A 17,243-nucleotide genomic window follows, 5' to 3' on the forward strand; every position below is an offset into this window, starting at 1 on the left:
CAGCAGAAGGTGTGCCCATTAATGGTAGAAGATACAAACTGATGGTAGTAGAAATGTTTTTGTACCACAATAAGCAATAACTGTCTTGCTTGTAAAAGCAGTTTGGCAGTTCATGTTTTCGGGGAACCCACTTTTCAAGCGGCCGGGTTACTCAGGCTTTCCACTGATTTTTGGAAACTGCATTTGCTCCTCATGTACCTGGTGAATTGCACAAGGCAGAGACAAGTACAGGAATTCACATTCAATTTCAGCAACATTATACTCATCTAATATTCTTGACAAATAGTCACTCTGTCTTCTTCTCTGTGTACGTGGAATAATATTCATACATGCAGCTTCTCTCCACAAGTCTTTCTATACCAATCACCAAATTCTTTAGAGAAATTCACTGGGAAGATAATTTTTTTTTTCCATTCTTTTTTCCCCCCCATCTTTCTGTTTTACCATGTTCACATTATCTTCCCAGAAATAAGCATACGCTTAGAGTGGAGGCTCTGAACCTCCCCTTAAGCAAAGTTTATTAGCTCAAGCTCTCTGCCATGCTTGCTGTGTTCATACAGCTTCCGGTCAAGTTGGCTGCAAGAGAAGCGCAAACGTGATTTTGTTTAGACTGCAAGGAGGGGAGCTTGGGTCTGTCTGAAATCTGCTGTGTGGATGGGCTCTATCTCATCTAGTGTGGGTGGCCAGCACACCCTTCCCACAACCCCCTGGCCTTCCCATTCATTATGTGCACCCTTTGTCCGTCAGTCAGCTCTGCTTGCACCCATACATTCCCTAGCCAGCAATTTCTCTTCACTGAACAAAACAACTTCACTCCTCTGAACGTTGTTTCATAAATTCTCAGTCCTCTGCACCCAAATTTGATATTGCTGCCCCTAAATTGGGCAGATGAACAGCCCATTATTAATACACTGATTAACAATCTTCTGTCTTTCTGCAACTGTTCTGTTGTGAGTTTGCCTTGTTTCTTGCAGGACTTGGGGCTACACAGGCAGTTTTCTTTGTGTGGACACTTAGCTTTATGTCCCTCCCCTGAAAAGATCAGGAGCATTCTCTTCTGTGCACCCTGTACCTTCCTCTCAAGTAGCTTTGTTTCACTAAGCATCACTGTCCCTTGCTTTTCAGACAAAGAGTGTACTCCTTCTGTACTCCTTCCTGTATTTTTCCTCTAAATCACAGTGAAGGAGCTTCTAGCTTTTAGAAAGGCAGTATTTCTACAGTACCTTCTCATTCCTCTTCCATAAATTGTAAGCTTCCTCTGACTCTAGAGTTGCAAAATCCAAAAGAAAGTTTGAGTTAGTTGCCTTTGATTGAGCTCCTTGCTACTTTAGAACACTCAGAACACTTTACCTGATAAACTTTTGACTCTGTTGATAACACAAAAGAAAACAGGTTTTAGCTCAGGATTTACTGTGTGTTCAAACAGTTTAATGTCTTGACCTCATTGCCTATTTTATTGTCTCAGTGGGTACATGTTCCAAGGTGATAAAACAAACTGCTACTTGATATCCAGGTGGCACTGCCAAATTTGTGGCTTGCTCCATATGTCTCATGCAGGGTACTATTCTGGAATGACATTTTTTGAGACTGAAAGCTGCTTTTTTTCTTCTTCTTGGTGTGTAGGTCCCAGCTTTGAAGGCTCTCCTGTTTTAAGTCTCCTTAGCTGTAAATCATGAGAGCAGTGAGAGATAGGGATTAAAGTACTGCTGCTATTGAAATTAGGTGAATTGAAGTGCTCAGGTTTGAATTAGACCCCCCTAAGCAAGCACCTGTGTTTTGTTTTTTAATCTTAGAGGCAATGAGAAATGACAAATCTAACACCACTCTCACAATTTTAATGGTGTATTACCAAATGGATATCTCTGATAGCCAGTCAAAGAGCAGTTTCATGTTATGTATTTGTACCTGTAGCAGGGTCATGCCCTTTCATTTTGATGGCAAGTGAACATATAATCTGTTGTACAAAAGGGTGTCAGAAACATTTTTGTCATTCTTGTCCTTTTCAGTTCGAAAGGATTTAAGCGGGCTTGATGATGTGATGCTTACGAGCCAATCGGAATGTGGAGGTGAGATCTAGAAGTTGTTTCCCCTACATTTGTGGAATTTAAATTATTAGAAAGTCATAATTATGATTGAACGCTTTTCATGGATGATCATCCTTACAGAATGAAATGGTGTACATATAAAATATCTTTCTTGACATTTATTTCCAAATAACCCTGCTAAGTTACTGTGGTTTAGTCACTGAAGGTCAGCTTGCAGTAAGTATATATGCTTTTAGCTTATGGCAAATGTAAAATAAAGTGTGTTAGCTGAAATTTCAGTGAAAAAGATGTAAGCTTGTTCATTTTATCATGTGTTAGCAATGAAAGAAGAGCATACGTGGTAGATGTGAGTGAGAGTTCTGCATGATGCATAAGCTGACAGTAACCCTGTGTTAGTTCAAGCTACTAATTTACTGTTTTGGGGATGCTTTATCTTACTAAACAAGCATGTTGGAATTTCTTGCAACAGTAATCTGGCTCCTGCTGACTGGTATTTTTTTTTTTTTCTAATAGCACTCACCCTGAGTAGCTTTCCTGGAGCCCAACCGTGTGCAGGCTTTGAAAGTTCAAGTTGGGTTTTAGATGCTGGTCTTTTCATTCCCAGTATTAAAATGAAGACTAATTGCTCTGTGGAGTTTGTAGCTAACTTATAAACCATATTTCCATAGGTACTAATTTTCAAGACAGCTTTACATGCAGGGAATTCCTGTGCACAAAGTCTCAGGAAGCTGCATAATTGAGAAGAAAGCTAAAATCTTTGGATGGGATAAAAAAATTTTGGAGGTTCCTAAGGTACGTGAGAAATTTAGAGTAATGGTTGTCTTTCTGACTGCGCTTTTTCAGGCTTCTCCAGTGACAGTGACCTCATCTCTCTGACAGTTGATGTTGACTCTCTTGCCGAGTTAGACGATGGCATGGCATCCAACCAGAGTTCTCCCAGTAGAGCTGTTGGCCTTTGTCTTACTTCTGAGCCCCCAGTACAAAGCACACTGGCACCTGAGCAGGAGTGGAGCAAACCCGAAGGAGAGAGGGAAAGCCATAGTCTGTTTACCGGAAGCTTAAAACCCAAGCCTGGCAAACAAGATTACTTGGAGAAAGCAGGCGAGTTGATAAAACTGGCCCTAAAGAAAGAGGAGGAAGAAGATTATGAAGCTGCCCTCAGCTTTTATAGAAAGGGGGTTGATCTGCTTCTGGAAGGTGTTCAAGGTATGGATCTTTCCACTATGTTTGCCTTACCTTTGGTTATAGGTGTTTGTTTATGGCGTTTCCTTAGTTAATCTCAGCTTGCTGTGTTGCAAAGAGGTGAGATGAAATGCAGAATGATGTGTGCCTGGTTCTCGTGCTTGATGGTTCCTGTGCATATAGGGGCGAGAGAGAGAGAGAGAAAAATCTTTCTAAGACTGGATGATAATTTAGGGTCTCATCTTTCAAGCAGCAAATATCTCCTCTTTTAAAATTGTGGCACAACCTCCGACTTGCAGGTAAGTAGCGAAGTGCTCCAATTTTGCCTCTTTCCTTTTTATTACCTAGGTATTAATTAATATGTGGCACTTGCAGCACTGTTGCAACATTATTTAATTTACATGGTTAAGTGAGAATTAATTATCCCCATTTTACGCATGGGGAGAGGCAGACTCAGGTTAACTTCCCAGTCACAACAGGATTAGAACTATTCTTGGCTCACAGCCTCTTGCTTTGTCCACTGAACTGTTCTCCTTGGCTAGCTAAAGGAAGCACATAAACTTACATGCCTGCACTGCTGAAGGAGAATAGGATTGGTTTTTTTTTCCAGAAGACTTAAGTGTGTAAATATATGTCTGCAAAAACTGTTGTTAACTGACCAGATGCAACTATATGCAAATTTCTGTGGAGTCTCCTTGCACCTTGTCTGTCAGGGAACAATTTTTTCCCCTCCATCTCTAGTTCTTGAGAATCTAGAGCCATGACCTCATATATTTGCATTTTGTCCAACAATGGCTTAAAACTGTAAAGCACAGGAAAAGGGTTGTTCTTTCCTCGAGTGAATTCAGGGTCTGTGTATTGTGCTTCTGTCCCACACAGATCAAGCGAGGAAGATTAGAATTGTGGCTTTGTTTGATACTGTCCAGCACAGATGCATTATGCTGCTCCAGAGCGGAACTTAAATGCTAATATACCAAAGCACGCACAAGCAGAAGCCTTTGCTGCATCTCAGTAGGATGCACAGCAGTGGTCCAGACCCTCTGAACAGTTCTAGGAATGAAAGTTACCTGCTGCTCTGCTTTATCGGGGCCTGGCAAAAAAAAAAATAGATAGGTTACTGATGAAAACTAGAGGTGTGGGCCAAGGTATGTGCAAAGCCTTTGCTTAAAGTGTCTTTTTTACTTGGCAAAAGTAAATCTACTTCTTTCTTTTCAAGTCCCAGTGATGTCAGTAGGGTTACTGCTTTGCTGCCTGTTGTGGCTTTGCAATAGCATCCTATCTTTCCAATGTTACAAAATGGTTTTCACTCTTGATATTGAATGTGCTGGCAATCCTTCTGTTGGAGAACCAAGCTGTTTGTCCACTTCTTCATAGAGCTATGTGCCCTTCGGTTATGGTTTTCTGAAGAACGTCCTGTTTTGTCATAACCACTTCTGTCTTCTCACTGTGATGCAAGGCTGCCATGATGCGGTTTCAAACTGACAGTTTGAGCTTCAATAATCTTTCTTTATTAAACAGTCACAGACTGTTAGGGCATGAACATAGCTCAGGCTATCGCACATCAGTTGAGCTGTGGTAACTATGTGTGTATACTTGACTTGTGGCAGTGATTAAACATGTTGGCTTTGAATCCATGGTAATCCTTGCGCTAATATGTTTACCTTGAAGTTGTGAAAGGCTATTTTTGCATGTGTTGTAGGTGACTTGCTCAACTGAGGCATAATAGCTGGTTAAACTAGAGTGGGTTAAACGTTTTATTTACAGTTGCTAACATTGCCTCTAAGGACTTTTGCTTCTTTGCTGTTGAGTAGCTACTCATCCAGCTACCTCAGATGACTGCTAATCCTTTACTGTCACCCACTGGTATCCATGCTTTTCAGGCTAGGAAAAAGCTCAGAGTGTCTTAGAAAAGTGTGATATTCCTCTTTTCCTGATGCCTGTCAGATCGCACAGCAAGGCTTATTAATGAATTCATAGTGGTAGTACCTCTGTGTGTGTGGGTAGAGGTGTTCCTGATGGATGACAAGATGTGTAGCCAGCACCTGCAACTTTTTCTGTACAGTCCCTGACATTGCATCTGTATAGCACAGGGAAGGGAGTAACAGGATTGAGCGGCTTTTTTATGTGGCTTCTTGTCCCTTGGGAACATAAATGTGTACAATCTAGTTCCTAGCAGTCAGCTCTTCTGTCTCCTTTGTCTGTGTTACCCTGCATAGCTGTGGGAGGTGGAAATGAAATGAATGTTTGTCCTCTGCTGGGCTCCTACACTAGATTTGGCTAGATCCAGCTCATCTGGTGTCCTTTCTCTTTGGAGCTTCTGTAAGCTGGCAAGGAGACATTGATGTACTTCTTCATAACGATAGACCTGATTCAAGCGCATTCTTAAAAATATGTGCCTTCTCAGGATCTACAAGGACAGCTTAAAGCCAAAACCAAATAACCAAACAAAAAACAAAACCACAACTACAACCAACAAAACAATCCCAACAAAACCAAACCAACCAAAACTCAAAACCAAACCAAAACAACCAAAATAACCCAAACAAAACCCAAACAAACAAACCCAAACCCAAGAAAAGCCACAAGTAACTATCTGTGTCATGGTTTTAAATCTAGCTACTTCAAGGGTAATATGTTTAGTGTTGATATGTGAATATTCACTGTATGTTGCAGTGAAAAGAAAAACAACAACAACTTAATCACTTCAGCTTTTTAAACACCCCTAGTTCTGTGTTTCACATGGATAATAAGATGCTCCTTTCAAACGTGAGGATGGTGCAGCAGTTACAAAATGCCTATGATCTTCGGCTATTGATTATTTTTAGACTATTTTGTGTAAATTAGCCTTTGTAATATCTGAAAGTGAAACACAGCGTTCATATTTGCTTACACACACATATAAAATGCCATTGCCTTTCAGTGTTCAGCCATTGCAGGATGTGTGGCCTTTCTTGAGAATGGACTGGAAGTGGCTTTTGCATGGTCAGTGGTAATACATGTTTTTGCCACGTGGTGGCACCAAGGAAATAGGAATTGACACTTAAGAATTGCAATCAGGAAATATAAGCAGTGTACCGGGAAGAAAGAAACATGATCCATCCTCTGGGCTTGAAACTTCTGTCAGAATCACGTGTGAAATGTAGTGCCTCTGTAAGTTGATTAGATGGCTCAGAAAGATAAGGGTGGGTCTGTTGCCAGCCGCTCCTTTAGCCTTGGTACAAGAAGATCTACTTACTTCAAGGCCGCCTTATCAAAGTTGTGTACGAGTAAGTTTGTTACTGCAAGTTTAAAAGACTCATGTTGTTTAGTTTGAAATAGCTGGCTTCTGTCAAGGCAGTCGGAGCGCACTTGAGTCTGTTACTTTCCTGATGACTTCCCAGCTCTCTGAGCTGGTGGCACTAATGCTGTTATAGATGGAGCACGTTACATGCGCTTACACCAAAGAAATGTACATCTTGACTTCATTTTCATCTGTGTGTGCATGCTCCCACAACTACAGTGGTGTTAGTTATATTGTAGAAGGTGCATATGTATTTTCCTCTGCTAGTCTCTTGCAGAGTTTTAGTTCTAAATCTTTTAATGTCCTATTCACAGTCCTGCCAAAGAGCCTGATCTGCATGTCACCTGGGGAATGAACGCCGTCTGTGCTCTGAGGCTCGCGTATACCTTGGACTCTGGGCATCTGCTCTTTATGTATCTTGGGCCTTTTAATATTTAATATTAAACATGTTTGTCAGAGGGAAGGAGGAGAATGCCACCTTGGATTGGCAGCAGAGTCCTTGGACTATCCATTGAACTACCTGTACCTCTTGTAGCTCCCGGCTTTGTTTGTACCAGAGCTCCCTCGTGTGCGGTAAGCGGGAGTGGCTGCCATAATTTCATTTTTCCTCTGAATATGTACTGATTCTGCTGCCCCTCTTGTGTTTTCTGGGTATTGTTGTGTATAGGATTTGGTGCTTTTGGAAAGCAGGTTTGTAAGGGTTGTATAGGATAGTTAAACAATTATCCAGAAGCCAAAACCTTTTGGGATTCCAATCTTCTGCCTTTTTAAGCATACAAGAAGTATATTAATTGATAGAAACTCTGGCTCACAATTATAGCTGTTCCTTTGCTTTGTTAGCTTGTCAGAGCTCTTTGAGGTCAATGCATTGCTTCAGGCCTAGTGATGGAAAAAATGCACTGATCGATAGCAAGCCACCAACTTCTAGGCTGGAAGTTAACTGTGTTTTATACTTAGTAGTGCTTTCCCTGTCTTTGGCGTAGGATGTAGTTTATGTTGGGGGAAAATACATCAGGAGGCTAAAATTATGGAAAGAGTTTGTGTTGTGGTAAAAGAGGGAGTACTGTCTGTATAAACTGCTCCTCTTTTTCCTAACTCCACTGTTCTCATGTTATATCCATTATGGATCTGGGCAGTCTGAGCTGCGTGATAAACACAGAGTTAACAATATTGCTTATTGCTGGGTTACAGTAACTTCAGGCACATGATGAAACAAGAACTATTCACGATATGGTCAGTCTAAAGTGTGTAGAAAAGTACATGATCTGTTCTGTGTGGTTTAGAAAGCAAATGTATTCATTGCTGGTCTCTCACATACAAGGCTCCATGTTACACATTAACATCTGAAGGGAGATGATCCATTTACTCTGTCAGAGATTTGGGGTGTTTGTTTTCACATGTGTAGCAGCTGTGTCTGAGCACAAGGAACATTTGTTTTAGGAGGGGCTGGTTCAGCTGGGCAGCATGGGCCTTGCTGCATGAAGTGTGTGGTGCCTCTGGAGTCACAGCAGCCACAAGCTGTTTTCCAGGTATCTGTGTTTTGTGTTTGGTATCTCCAGCTTCTAGATAAGCTGCTGGTGTCTTTGAAAGCAGGCTGTGAATGTCAGTTTTGCACTGCTCTGTGCTATTTTAATGTTTATCCAGTAAACAGAGCTGGAACAAAAATTACACAAATTACTGGAACCTTGCTAAAATGACTTTGACTTTTAACCCAGAAATGCATATACAATGAAATGCTGGGAATACTTTGGACAGCTAGATGATATTTTTGGATATACTGAAAACAAACTAACTTGTGTCTAATTACTGGGATTATGATGGACTATGATTTGAACTTGTGACGGAGCCAGGGATGCAAACAGGAGCATACTTGACAGAATGCCAAGAAGACAGTGCTTTATGAAAAGGGGAACGGCCATGGCTGTTCCACAAGCATGTTTCTGTCTTCCAGGGTAGAAAGCACCTTTGCTTGTTTTTTGAATGGCACTTATGAAGACAACTTCTGTTACAACACAATAGCTATTTTAAATTCCTTTTGTGTTCAGTCCTCTGAGAAGTGTTTCTCATTGAGAGTAACAATCTCTTAGGCAGTTCCTGAGCTGCCCAGCAGCTGTGCCTGACTGGAGCAGTGTCTTTGAGGAAACAACAGACCTGTTTTCTGAGAAGGTGCATTGGGCTGGGAGCTGACGTCTGCAGGGAAACTCTCGGAGTTGTGCTGGGCCTTGCAGGGAAAGGTTAATGAAAGGGTGACCAAGAGAACCGTAGTTCTCCCCCATCTGATCTCAGACCTCTGTGCTCCTGTGGTGTATCGTGACTCACCTTATTTGCTCTCGTAGCTTTACACTTCCACTGAGGCTGGAACCAGTCAGGACAAAAACTTCCTGCCCTGGTTCCTTCCAAAGGAGCTGAAAGCTGTCTCTGTTTCCTGCTGTTGGACCGTGAGGATGCTGTGGGACCATTTGGGTTGGGTTTTCTAAGCAACCCTTTCCTGCTGCTTCATGCAACCTTGACATCGTGGCTGCTGTTTCAAAAGGTTAGGTGTGTGTAGAAGGACTTACTTATTGACAAGCAGCTAGGTTAAGAAGGGACATTAAAAATATTGTGGTTAAAAAAGAGAAGTCCTCTAATCCCTCTGTGCTACCAGTGGTGCTGAAACCCAAGCTAATATGGGTTATGAGCTGTTTGTAACTGCAGTGTGATGCCTTCCAATCCCATCGCAGGCCATACAGAGCTTCAGAGCAGATTAGTGATATAGACTCCATCACTGTGCGGTAGATGCTGGATGGATCACCCCAAGTGATGTCATTCCATATGCAAAAATACTAGGTTTGGACACCTCATTGCAGCAAAGCAGTAAAATACAGCATCTGCCAATAAAGTATGGTGAAGTCTGTTAATATATAAATAGAGCCAGATTCAACTATGTCAAAGAGTAAAATTCCACCTAAGTTGCAAGACTTCTCTGCACCAAGAGGCTGATGAAGGTCTGGGGTTTAGCACCTGCTGCACAGCACAGAGCCTTGCTATACAGGTAAAGGTGAATTGTAGCAATACCTGTAGGCCAACATGTAGGGCATGATGCAGAGATGACTCTGAATATGGTCATTTAGCATGTGGCTGTTAAAGAATGAATGAATATGTGACAAGGTGTGCCTTAAAAATCTGTTCTTTCTCCCTTCTTTGGGGGGACACAGCTAGCTACGTTGGCTTGGGGTTGATCTGATCCTTCCAAGATTTCTATGTCTCTCCTTATAGCAGCTTCTTGCCAGGTTGCTGCTTGTGCCCAGCCTCTTTGATAGACATCTCTTCCTGCCTGCACAGCCTTTTATCTCAGCTGTTGTTAGCCAGGACTTAGCTGTAGCTAAGTGCATTAATAGTTTTTTTTTGGCTGTTGCTATGTGGGTTTTCTGCCTCCCATCAAAAGACCTAGTAGGGTTGCCACACTCCTTCCAGTGTACGCTGTAGACAGAGTAGACTGATCTAGGTTACAGTGCTGCTTCTGTCCTTAGGTGAGAAAATTGAAGTCTCTGGCTGCAGAATTAAATGCCATGGGCAGTGTAGGTGAATTAACGCAAATTACTAACTGGAATAGAAAAAATTGCACAGGTATGTTTAAGGCATGATGCTGCAATGATAATCAGTGCTTCAGTTCTTCACCACCTCCTCCAGTTCTTGCATATATAGCTTCTCTCTTTTCACATTCTCACTTTCTCTTTTCCTGTGCTCTTCTTTTCCCTTCCAGTATCTTAAAATAGACCGTCTAGCTTCAGAGCTGCACAGAAGGACGAGTATAGGTTTGATCTCGACAGGGCCTGCTGATGGCTCTTATGTTTTAGAGATTTTAGTGACTGCTCATGGAAGGATACCATTTCCCATAGTACTATTTAGAAGTACATGAGAGCTATATTTAATACCTAGATATGAGTACTATTAGACTGTCACAATTGATGAATCTCATAGTTGTTTCTTAATCTTTTTTTTTTTTTCCCCCTTTCTTTCTGCAATACTTTATGCTCCAAACTGCATTAACTTGTTCTTACTTGAAGGGATAGGTGTCTGTGCGCCTGGGACTCCTCTGCTCTGAAACAAGGAGTGTTTGTGGTTGCTAATTCTAATTTGGACTCATCCTTTTAGCTAAGATGGAAGAGTGCAGAGACCTTGGAAAATCTTTTCCTCTCTTCTGTGATGGTGGCGTGTGTAACTTCTTTCCTTGCTCTGACTGGCAGTGTTTTATCCTCATGTTCCTGTGGTGCTTGTGTTGGAGGACCTGCTGCTGCTGTCAGCACTTTGTTTCTTCATCTGTGCTGGGGTGTCACTGTTTGTCCCTTGTCCTTCTGTCTTTCACCAGTCACGGTGTGGGGGGTGTGTGTGGTTTTGTTTTTGTTCTGTTTTGTTTTTTTTCTTCTCCCCTCATTTTTATGGAGTTTTACAAGAAAGTGTTCAAGGACATTTTTCACCTTGTGAAGTCTTATTTTGGTGAAATACCTTGCAGTTGAAGACTACACGTTTTAGTAGATGGATGGGAAGTTCAAGTTTTCCTCCCTGTGTGCTGTGTGACCATTCATTTTAGTTTTTTTCCAGATTGTCACACATGCACTTGAAAAGCTACCACCATCTTGTGGATTTAACATGAGAGTTCCTCTATAAACAGATGTTTTTTGATTAGTGTTTCTGTAAAGTTACATTTCTTATTATCTTGAGTGTTACTGACTCTTGCGTTACTAGTCACTCAAACACATTTAAGCCACGCCATTCTTCTATGTAGTCTTATCTTTGGCAAATATGCCAACATTTATTTTTTCCTAAACATTTACACCACTGTGGAACCTTAGGTTTGTTATGAGCCACAGAACTGGTAAATTCACAGCAAGTGAAGATCTGTAAGTGTCTTGAACAACAGGCAATGAAGATGATGTATAAAATACAGACATAATAGTTATAAGCACATTGGAAAGCTGGAAGAAGAATTTGTAGGTGTTCACTCACTATCACACATTTGTGCTTCAGCATGTGAGGTTTCACTTTTAAGTGGCTTTTCTTCTTGGTTGCTGGAGCACAGTACTGTCCTGAATCTTCAAAAGCAAGAAAGAATCATTCTGATAAATGTGATGCAAATTAATAATTATTGACTATTCCAAAATGTTAACAAAAAAAAAGAGGGAAAAAGATCACTTCAAACTGCTTTACCATAATGGGCTCAACCTTGGTCTTACTTTTTAATACTTATAGTCTTTTTCCAGTATCAGAATTTGGTCACCACCCCAAGTAACTCAGCACTAATATAATATATATAACATACTAGAAATGATGAGCTAGTGGGCTTATTTCACAATTCCAAACTGCCACCTGCTGCTAAAATCTGTAGCATCTCTCCTTGATGCTGAAGTGTCCGTCTACCCCAGCACCTGCCACATTTCACTGAAGTAATTATTTGAAAATTAAAGGTTACCTACTCTCCTGTGAAAGTTGGTGGAGCCTCATTCCAAAATCAGCAGCTCTTTCCCTTCCTGAAATAAATTTTAGGGTTATAAAACTGTGTCCAAAGCGGTCACAAACCTGTGCTGGATTATAAGTCGCATTGTCACTTACGGTGTGCCTGAGCTTTTGTTTGGCTAATATGGACAAAGGAGTCTGCTTCACATGATGTAAGAAGTGTTTGCCCTAAGAAGAACAGAGGTCCTCTTGAACCAATTAGGCAAAAATAACAGCTGGGCTACCCACTAATAAGGAAGGTGCTGCTAAACCTCTTTTCATTGTGAGAAGAAATAAATCTTTTAAGGCTTACTCCCTTGCATTTTTATAGAGAGCGATTCTTTGAAAAATTCAGCAATCCAGCTGGGTGATATGTGCAGGAAGACTATGAAGAAGATAAAGAAACTTTTAAAAATAAAAAATGGTATTATAGCTGTTAGATTTGGCAATTATAAATGTTTCATTGAAGATTTCAGTATTTAGAGAAAGTTTTACTGTTTGAATTGTTAAGAACATGGAGTTTGGGGTTAGCACAACAGGCAGTCTCCTGCAAGTTCCTTGTAGCCTGTGCTGCAAGAGGACATTCCTTCCTGCAGCAAATCTCTTCTGATATCTTCTTAAATAAAGGCAGCCCACATGTATTTTTAGTAAGTCTGAGAAAAAAGCAGGAAGATTTGGCATATGGAGGTTACAGAGGATTGCGGCAGGTAATATTAACTTTTTAGCCTTTTCTGTGGAAATATCCAGCTAGTCAGGCAGGGTCTGATGTCCTGGCAGGTTGGTTCTTCCTGAGGAAAATCTGTAATTCCTGGTGGGGGGTGATTTGGAGGTGGTCAAACACAAAGGAAGGAAGGCACGTCTAGACTTCCTGGGTGGGTGCCACATACTGTGAATTACTGAAGGTGGGATATTTTATATGTTAGTGGCACGTGGCGACTAGAGTTTTGTTAGTAACCATCCAGTAAGATGCACATGTTCCATGCGACTTCATGCTGCATCTGTGGAGAACAGTTAACGACCGGCATAAGTTTGAGGGCACTTCTGTGCATCTGAGAGGTGTTCTGTTAGTACCCCAGTTTATTTTGAGAAAAGAGACAGATTTTTCCCATGGTCTATACTGCCCAGATTTCTTTTTGTTCGTTCGAGTTGATTTGGTGTGGCCCCCTTTCGATAGCTCTTTGCTGTTAATACCTGAACGTAAGTCATTTTCTTATACAATAGAATCACAGAAAACTTGATGCCTCAATAAATAGTTAACTGAGCTGAACACTTAATACTTCAACATTGCAATAGTGAATCTTTCAAATGTATGTATTCTTCTGAGGGTCTATGAGATGTGAGCAGAAGACAAAAATATTGCTATTTTCCCAGATGCTGCTTCCGTGCACCTATTCTGTGAAAATGCTGCTTCTCTGTATTTTTCTTTCAAATCAATGGACTATGAGAAAACAAGCAGGCAAGTCACAGATTAACTTAGTGGCATAATTATTCTAATATTTGTGGTTTTCCTTTGTCAAACCTTCAAGATAATTTTTATTAGGAACGTCTGTTTTAGTAAATATATTGTAGCTGAGCCATCCTTAGAAATAAAAATTAAAGAATAAATTTTGAGTCATTGGCTGCTATCCTAATGTCCTGGCTACTGTTACTTTGGTCAGCGGGTGGCCTGGTCGGCCTTTCCAAAGCCAATTTTCATTTTAAGATATTTTTATTTCTTTGAAATAGGCAAAGCCTTTGAAAAATGAGGGAGCAGCCTGCTTGTGCTTGTGTAGATGAAGGCTTATATGTGCAACAAAGTAGCTGTAGAGTTTTTATATTCTGTTTGCAGTAATAGTAAACAGAGCATCTAAAATAACCACTTGCACATTGCAACAAACACATCATCATTTGCTTAAAAAGAGTTATAATTACAGTTGACGAAGCATGGACACCATAAAAAATGCATTAGTTTGGCTTGACACATTAATTACCTGTTTTTGCAGATGTTTTTATATATTGTTGTGTGAACAGTTTACAAAATAATTACAGGAAAGTCATATGGAAAATAAACTAAGTGGGTGGTTTCTCGCCTTAATATTTTCATTCATGTGAATGTGTGTGAGGCACAGCTGCTCTGTAGCAAATGCAGAGGGAGAGAGACAGGGAATCTTGAGGGGTTTTTATTCTAAGGTCTCTATGATCAGCTTTGCCTCACTTTTATATCTTGCTTTAGCAGTAGTTTTTAAACATGTAAAATGACATTGCCGATTTAATCCCAGTGATCAGGAGGGGGGAGAAGCTTTGATCCTGATCAGATGAAACGTAAATCTTCTCGTATCTAGGAAAATAAATGAAAAATCAATATTATTTTAAGCAGGATGATCTTTTATGAGCAGTTGTAAAGATTCATCAAAGGCTTTGACACAGTTTAAACATTTCCTGTTTGCTGCCATTTAAAGAAAAATGCCTTTCAAGTTTAAATTGCAATTAAAAAGAGATACCTCTTTAGATTATTGTGGGCTAACCGCAGAATGGAAGTAGAAGCTCAATATGCTCGCACAGTGTTTAAATCAAAAGGTCTCGACTAGGCATAAATGAGCCAATTCTTTTGAGAGTACACATTTTGTGTAACTAAAACCACTGTCCCATAACAAAATGTAATATTGCATTTAAAAAAATACATAGCCTGCATCACAGCTTTAACATCTGTCAAATATAAGGATTTTCTCTCGTACTGTGTTTTAGTGACTTATTTGGTTTTAAGTGGAGAGTTCTATGACCTGAAATTTGGCATAAATGCTAAAGATTATTTTTAGTTTAATGGGGTCTTTATTATTACTCATCACCCTGTGTTGAAGGCTTTTTAAGTAATTCTTTAAAAAAATCATATCCAGTATTTCTTTATAGATTTTTGTGAGTTATTGGCTGTTTAAATGGGAATTTGCACTGAAATGTAGCTTTTTACTTTTTCTCGGTTAAACTAATATAAAGAATAGAAAGTCAAAATCCTATAAATCCGATTCTCAAACATCTACTTTGTTACAGTATTGAGAGACTGAACTATTAATGATCTTATTCACAAATAAGATGCAAGAACTTGTTGAGTAAACATTGTTTTGTGAATCCACACCCTCTTTTATGGCTGAAGATTTTAATGAGCGAACAGTTTGCAAATGTTATTTAACAAATTACTCAGGAAGGAAAAGTAGAAGGAAAACTGAAATTAATGTCTTGTGAAAGTAGGGAGAACAATGACAGCTTTAAGGAGACATGGTAGCTTGTTTGCGTTAATTACTGTAAAATTACTGAAGCATTGAAAAAGGCAATAAACATCCAAACTAAATACACATAGCTCACAATTAAGCAGTAAGCTTGACTTTTATGATAGCCTTAGACACTAACCTAGCAGTTTTCTACCAGTCTGCTTGAAGAAAACACTGGCTGAAGAGTTTATTGTTGCTATGCAGATGACTTTTTTTTTTTCCCCCTAAGTGATTGCCACTTCTTGTGTCTAAGAGAGTGTGGGCGATCACCAGTGCATCGCACAAAAAAAGTTTTATGGTGCCATAAGATTAAATGTCAAGATGAAAGCAAGAGCGGTTTAGTCACGTTTTAAGAAATTGCAACACACATTTATAAAATACTGTGGGTCTATTCTTTTCTGATAAAGCCAAATCCAAGTTCAAACAATTGAGCGTTGTTGAGGGTTTTTTAATCCCAGAGGTGAATAAGACCAGCAGTCTTATCTAGGGGAATTTCACCAGGAGAGTCCTACCAAGTGAAGGTGTTAGAGGTGATGGACCTGGGACAAAGTTCCATCTGTCTTTAGAATGAGAGAAGTTACTGAGAAGTTGGTAAATATCCATAGTATTGTATGCTGAAAGTGCACGGAATTTCTGACTGTCCATCTTTTTCCCAAACGAAATGTGGCCCAAGGTGTTTGCAGAGTAGGGCTGTGTGAGTCTGTCCAAGGAGGTGACAATCACTTTTCTCTCCTGCTGTGAGGTGGACAATAAGATATACAACAGATCATTTACAGCAGAGCTTGGAGTAGGTTGTAAGTCTTTGGCACTAATTCTTGTGACTGTTCTGTGTGTTCAGGTAGTTTGTAGTCATGATATGATAGGGAAAGGGACTATTTTAACAGTGTCAAAATGACCAGTAGTATAGCACGGCAACATAAAGTGGAAAAGAGCTTCTGCCTTCTTTTCTTTCTGAGTCTACAGATTGTTAAAAGCAATAGCAAAGATTCATTCCCTCTTCCATGGGGTGGGGGAAACAGCAGCTCTGAGAGCCCACAGCAGAGGAACTCTCCGTGAACCTTCTAGAGAGACCTTGTACTTAGTTTTTCATTATTCTCTGCCATCTTGAAAGCATTTGGGGAAAACTAAGCAGTCAAACAACCTGCTCCTTCTCCTTTCAGAAGGAGCTGGTGTCAAGGCTAGCCAGGTCGGGCTGACCGAAGGATCAGAGCGATTCTTCCTTCTCTGAGCTGCTGGAGAGATGTGGCTGCAGCTTAACCGCTTCTTTGGGTCCTACCAGAAGTGATGCTGAGGGCAGGTTTCTGAGGGCGGCTTGCATGTGTCCACACGTAGTCTGTATGGACGTAGTTGACCATAATCAGATGGACACAGGCAGAAGGATATTGCCTTTCCGGACACCTGCATAACCATGGGCAGTGTGAACAGCCCAACCTCTTCTGAACTACTGCTGGTCAGGTCTCTCTGGTGTCTTGCCCCCAGCTCCATGATCCAGTTCTCAGACACTTTGTGTGACTTGCCTGCTTATCTGCCTTGAATTTTGTTGGCCTATCTGACGCACAGAGAATGCTGAGCACACTAATGCAGAAAATAACGAGGAACAGAGTTTAAGAAGAAAAGGCAGATAGTGGTGGCCGGGTACAGGGCTCAGTCAGACAGGTGCAGCCTGCTTACACACAGCCGGCCCATGTAATTTCTACCTCTGTTTTCTCATGATTGTGCCACCCTTCAACCTTGACCCTTCCTTTTCCTTACCTTTAGACCTGGCCCTAAATGTCTTACAGTGTCTTGTGCATTTCTACAATCCCCCTGAAAACATCCCACAATGTTTTGCATACAAGTGCTTACGCAGTAAATTCTCCCAAAGACATTCCGTAATCAGTTTGCTTTTTATGAGACTCATTCTTGATAACCCACAGTAATCCTGAGGTTTGGTTTTTTTTTTTTTCCTTCTTCTTATCAGTTACCAAGCTTCTGGCTGAACTTCTTCAAGGTTACACTCAGAGGTTCCTTTCATCAGTGTCT

The 17,243-nt window shown here is 40.6% G+C and overlaps 1 protein-coding gene across 5 annotated transcripts in view; it reads left to right on the plus strand.

Annotated features, from left to right (window-relative positions):
• Positions 1-17,243, plus strand: part of RPS6KC1 (ribosomal protein S6 kinase C1) — a 90,046-nt gene that overhangs the window by 22,846 nt on the left and 49,957 nt on the right. For all 5 annotated transcript variants that reach the window (XM_065058417.1, XM_065058418.1, XM_065058419.1 and 2 more), the window contains 2 exons: positions 2,007-2,066; positions 2,889-3,251. In XM_065058417.1, coding sequence (XP_064914489.1) covers positions 2,007-2,066; positions 2,889-3,251 — 423 coding nt within the window. The remainder of the gene's footprint in view (positions 1-2,006; positions 2,067-2,888; positions 3,252-17,243) is intronic.

This window comes from Columba livia, chromosome 3 (genome assembly GCF_036013475.1).
Source record: "Columba livia isolate bColLiv1 breed racing homer chromosome 3, bColLiv1.pat.W.v2, whole genome shotgun sequence".
Taxonomy (NCBI): domain Eukaryota; kingdom Metazoa; phylum Chordata; class Aves; order Columbiformes; family Columbidae; genus Columba; species Columba livia.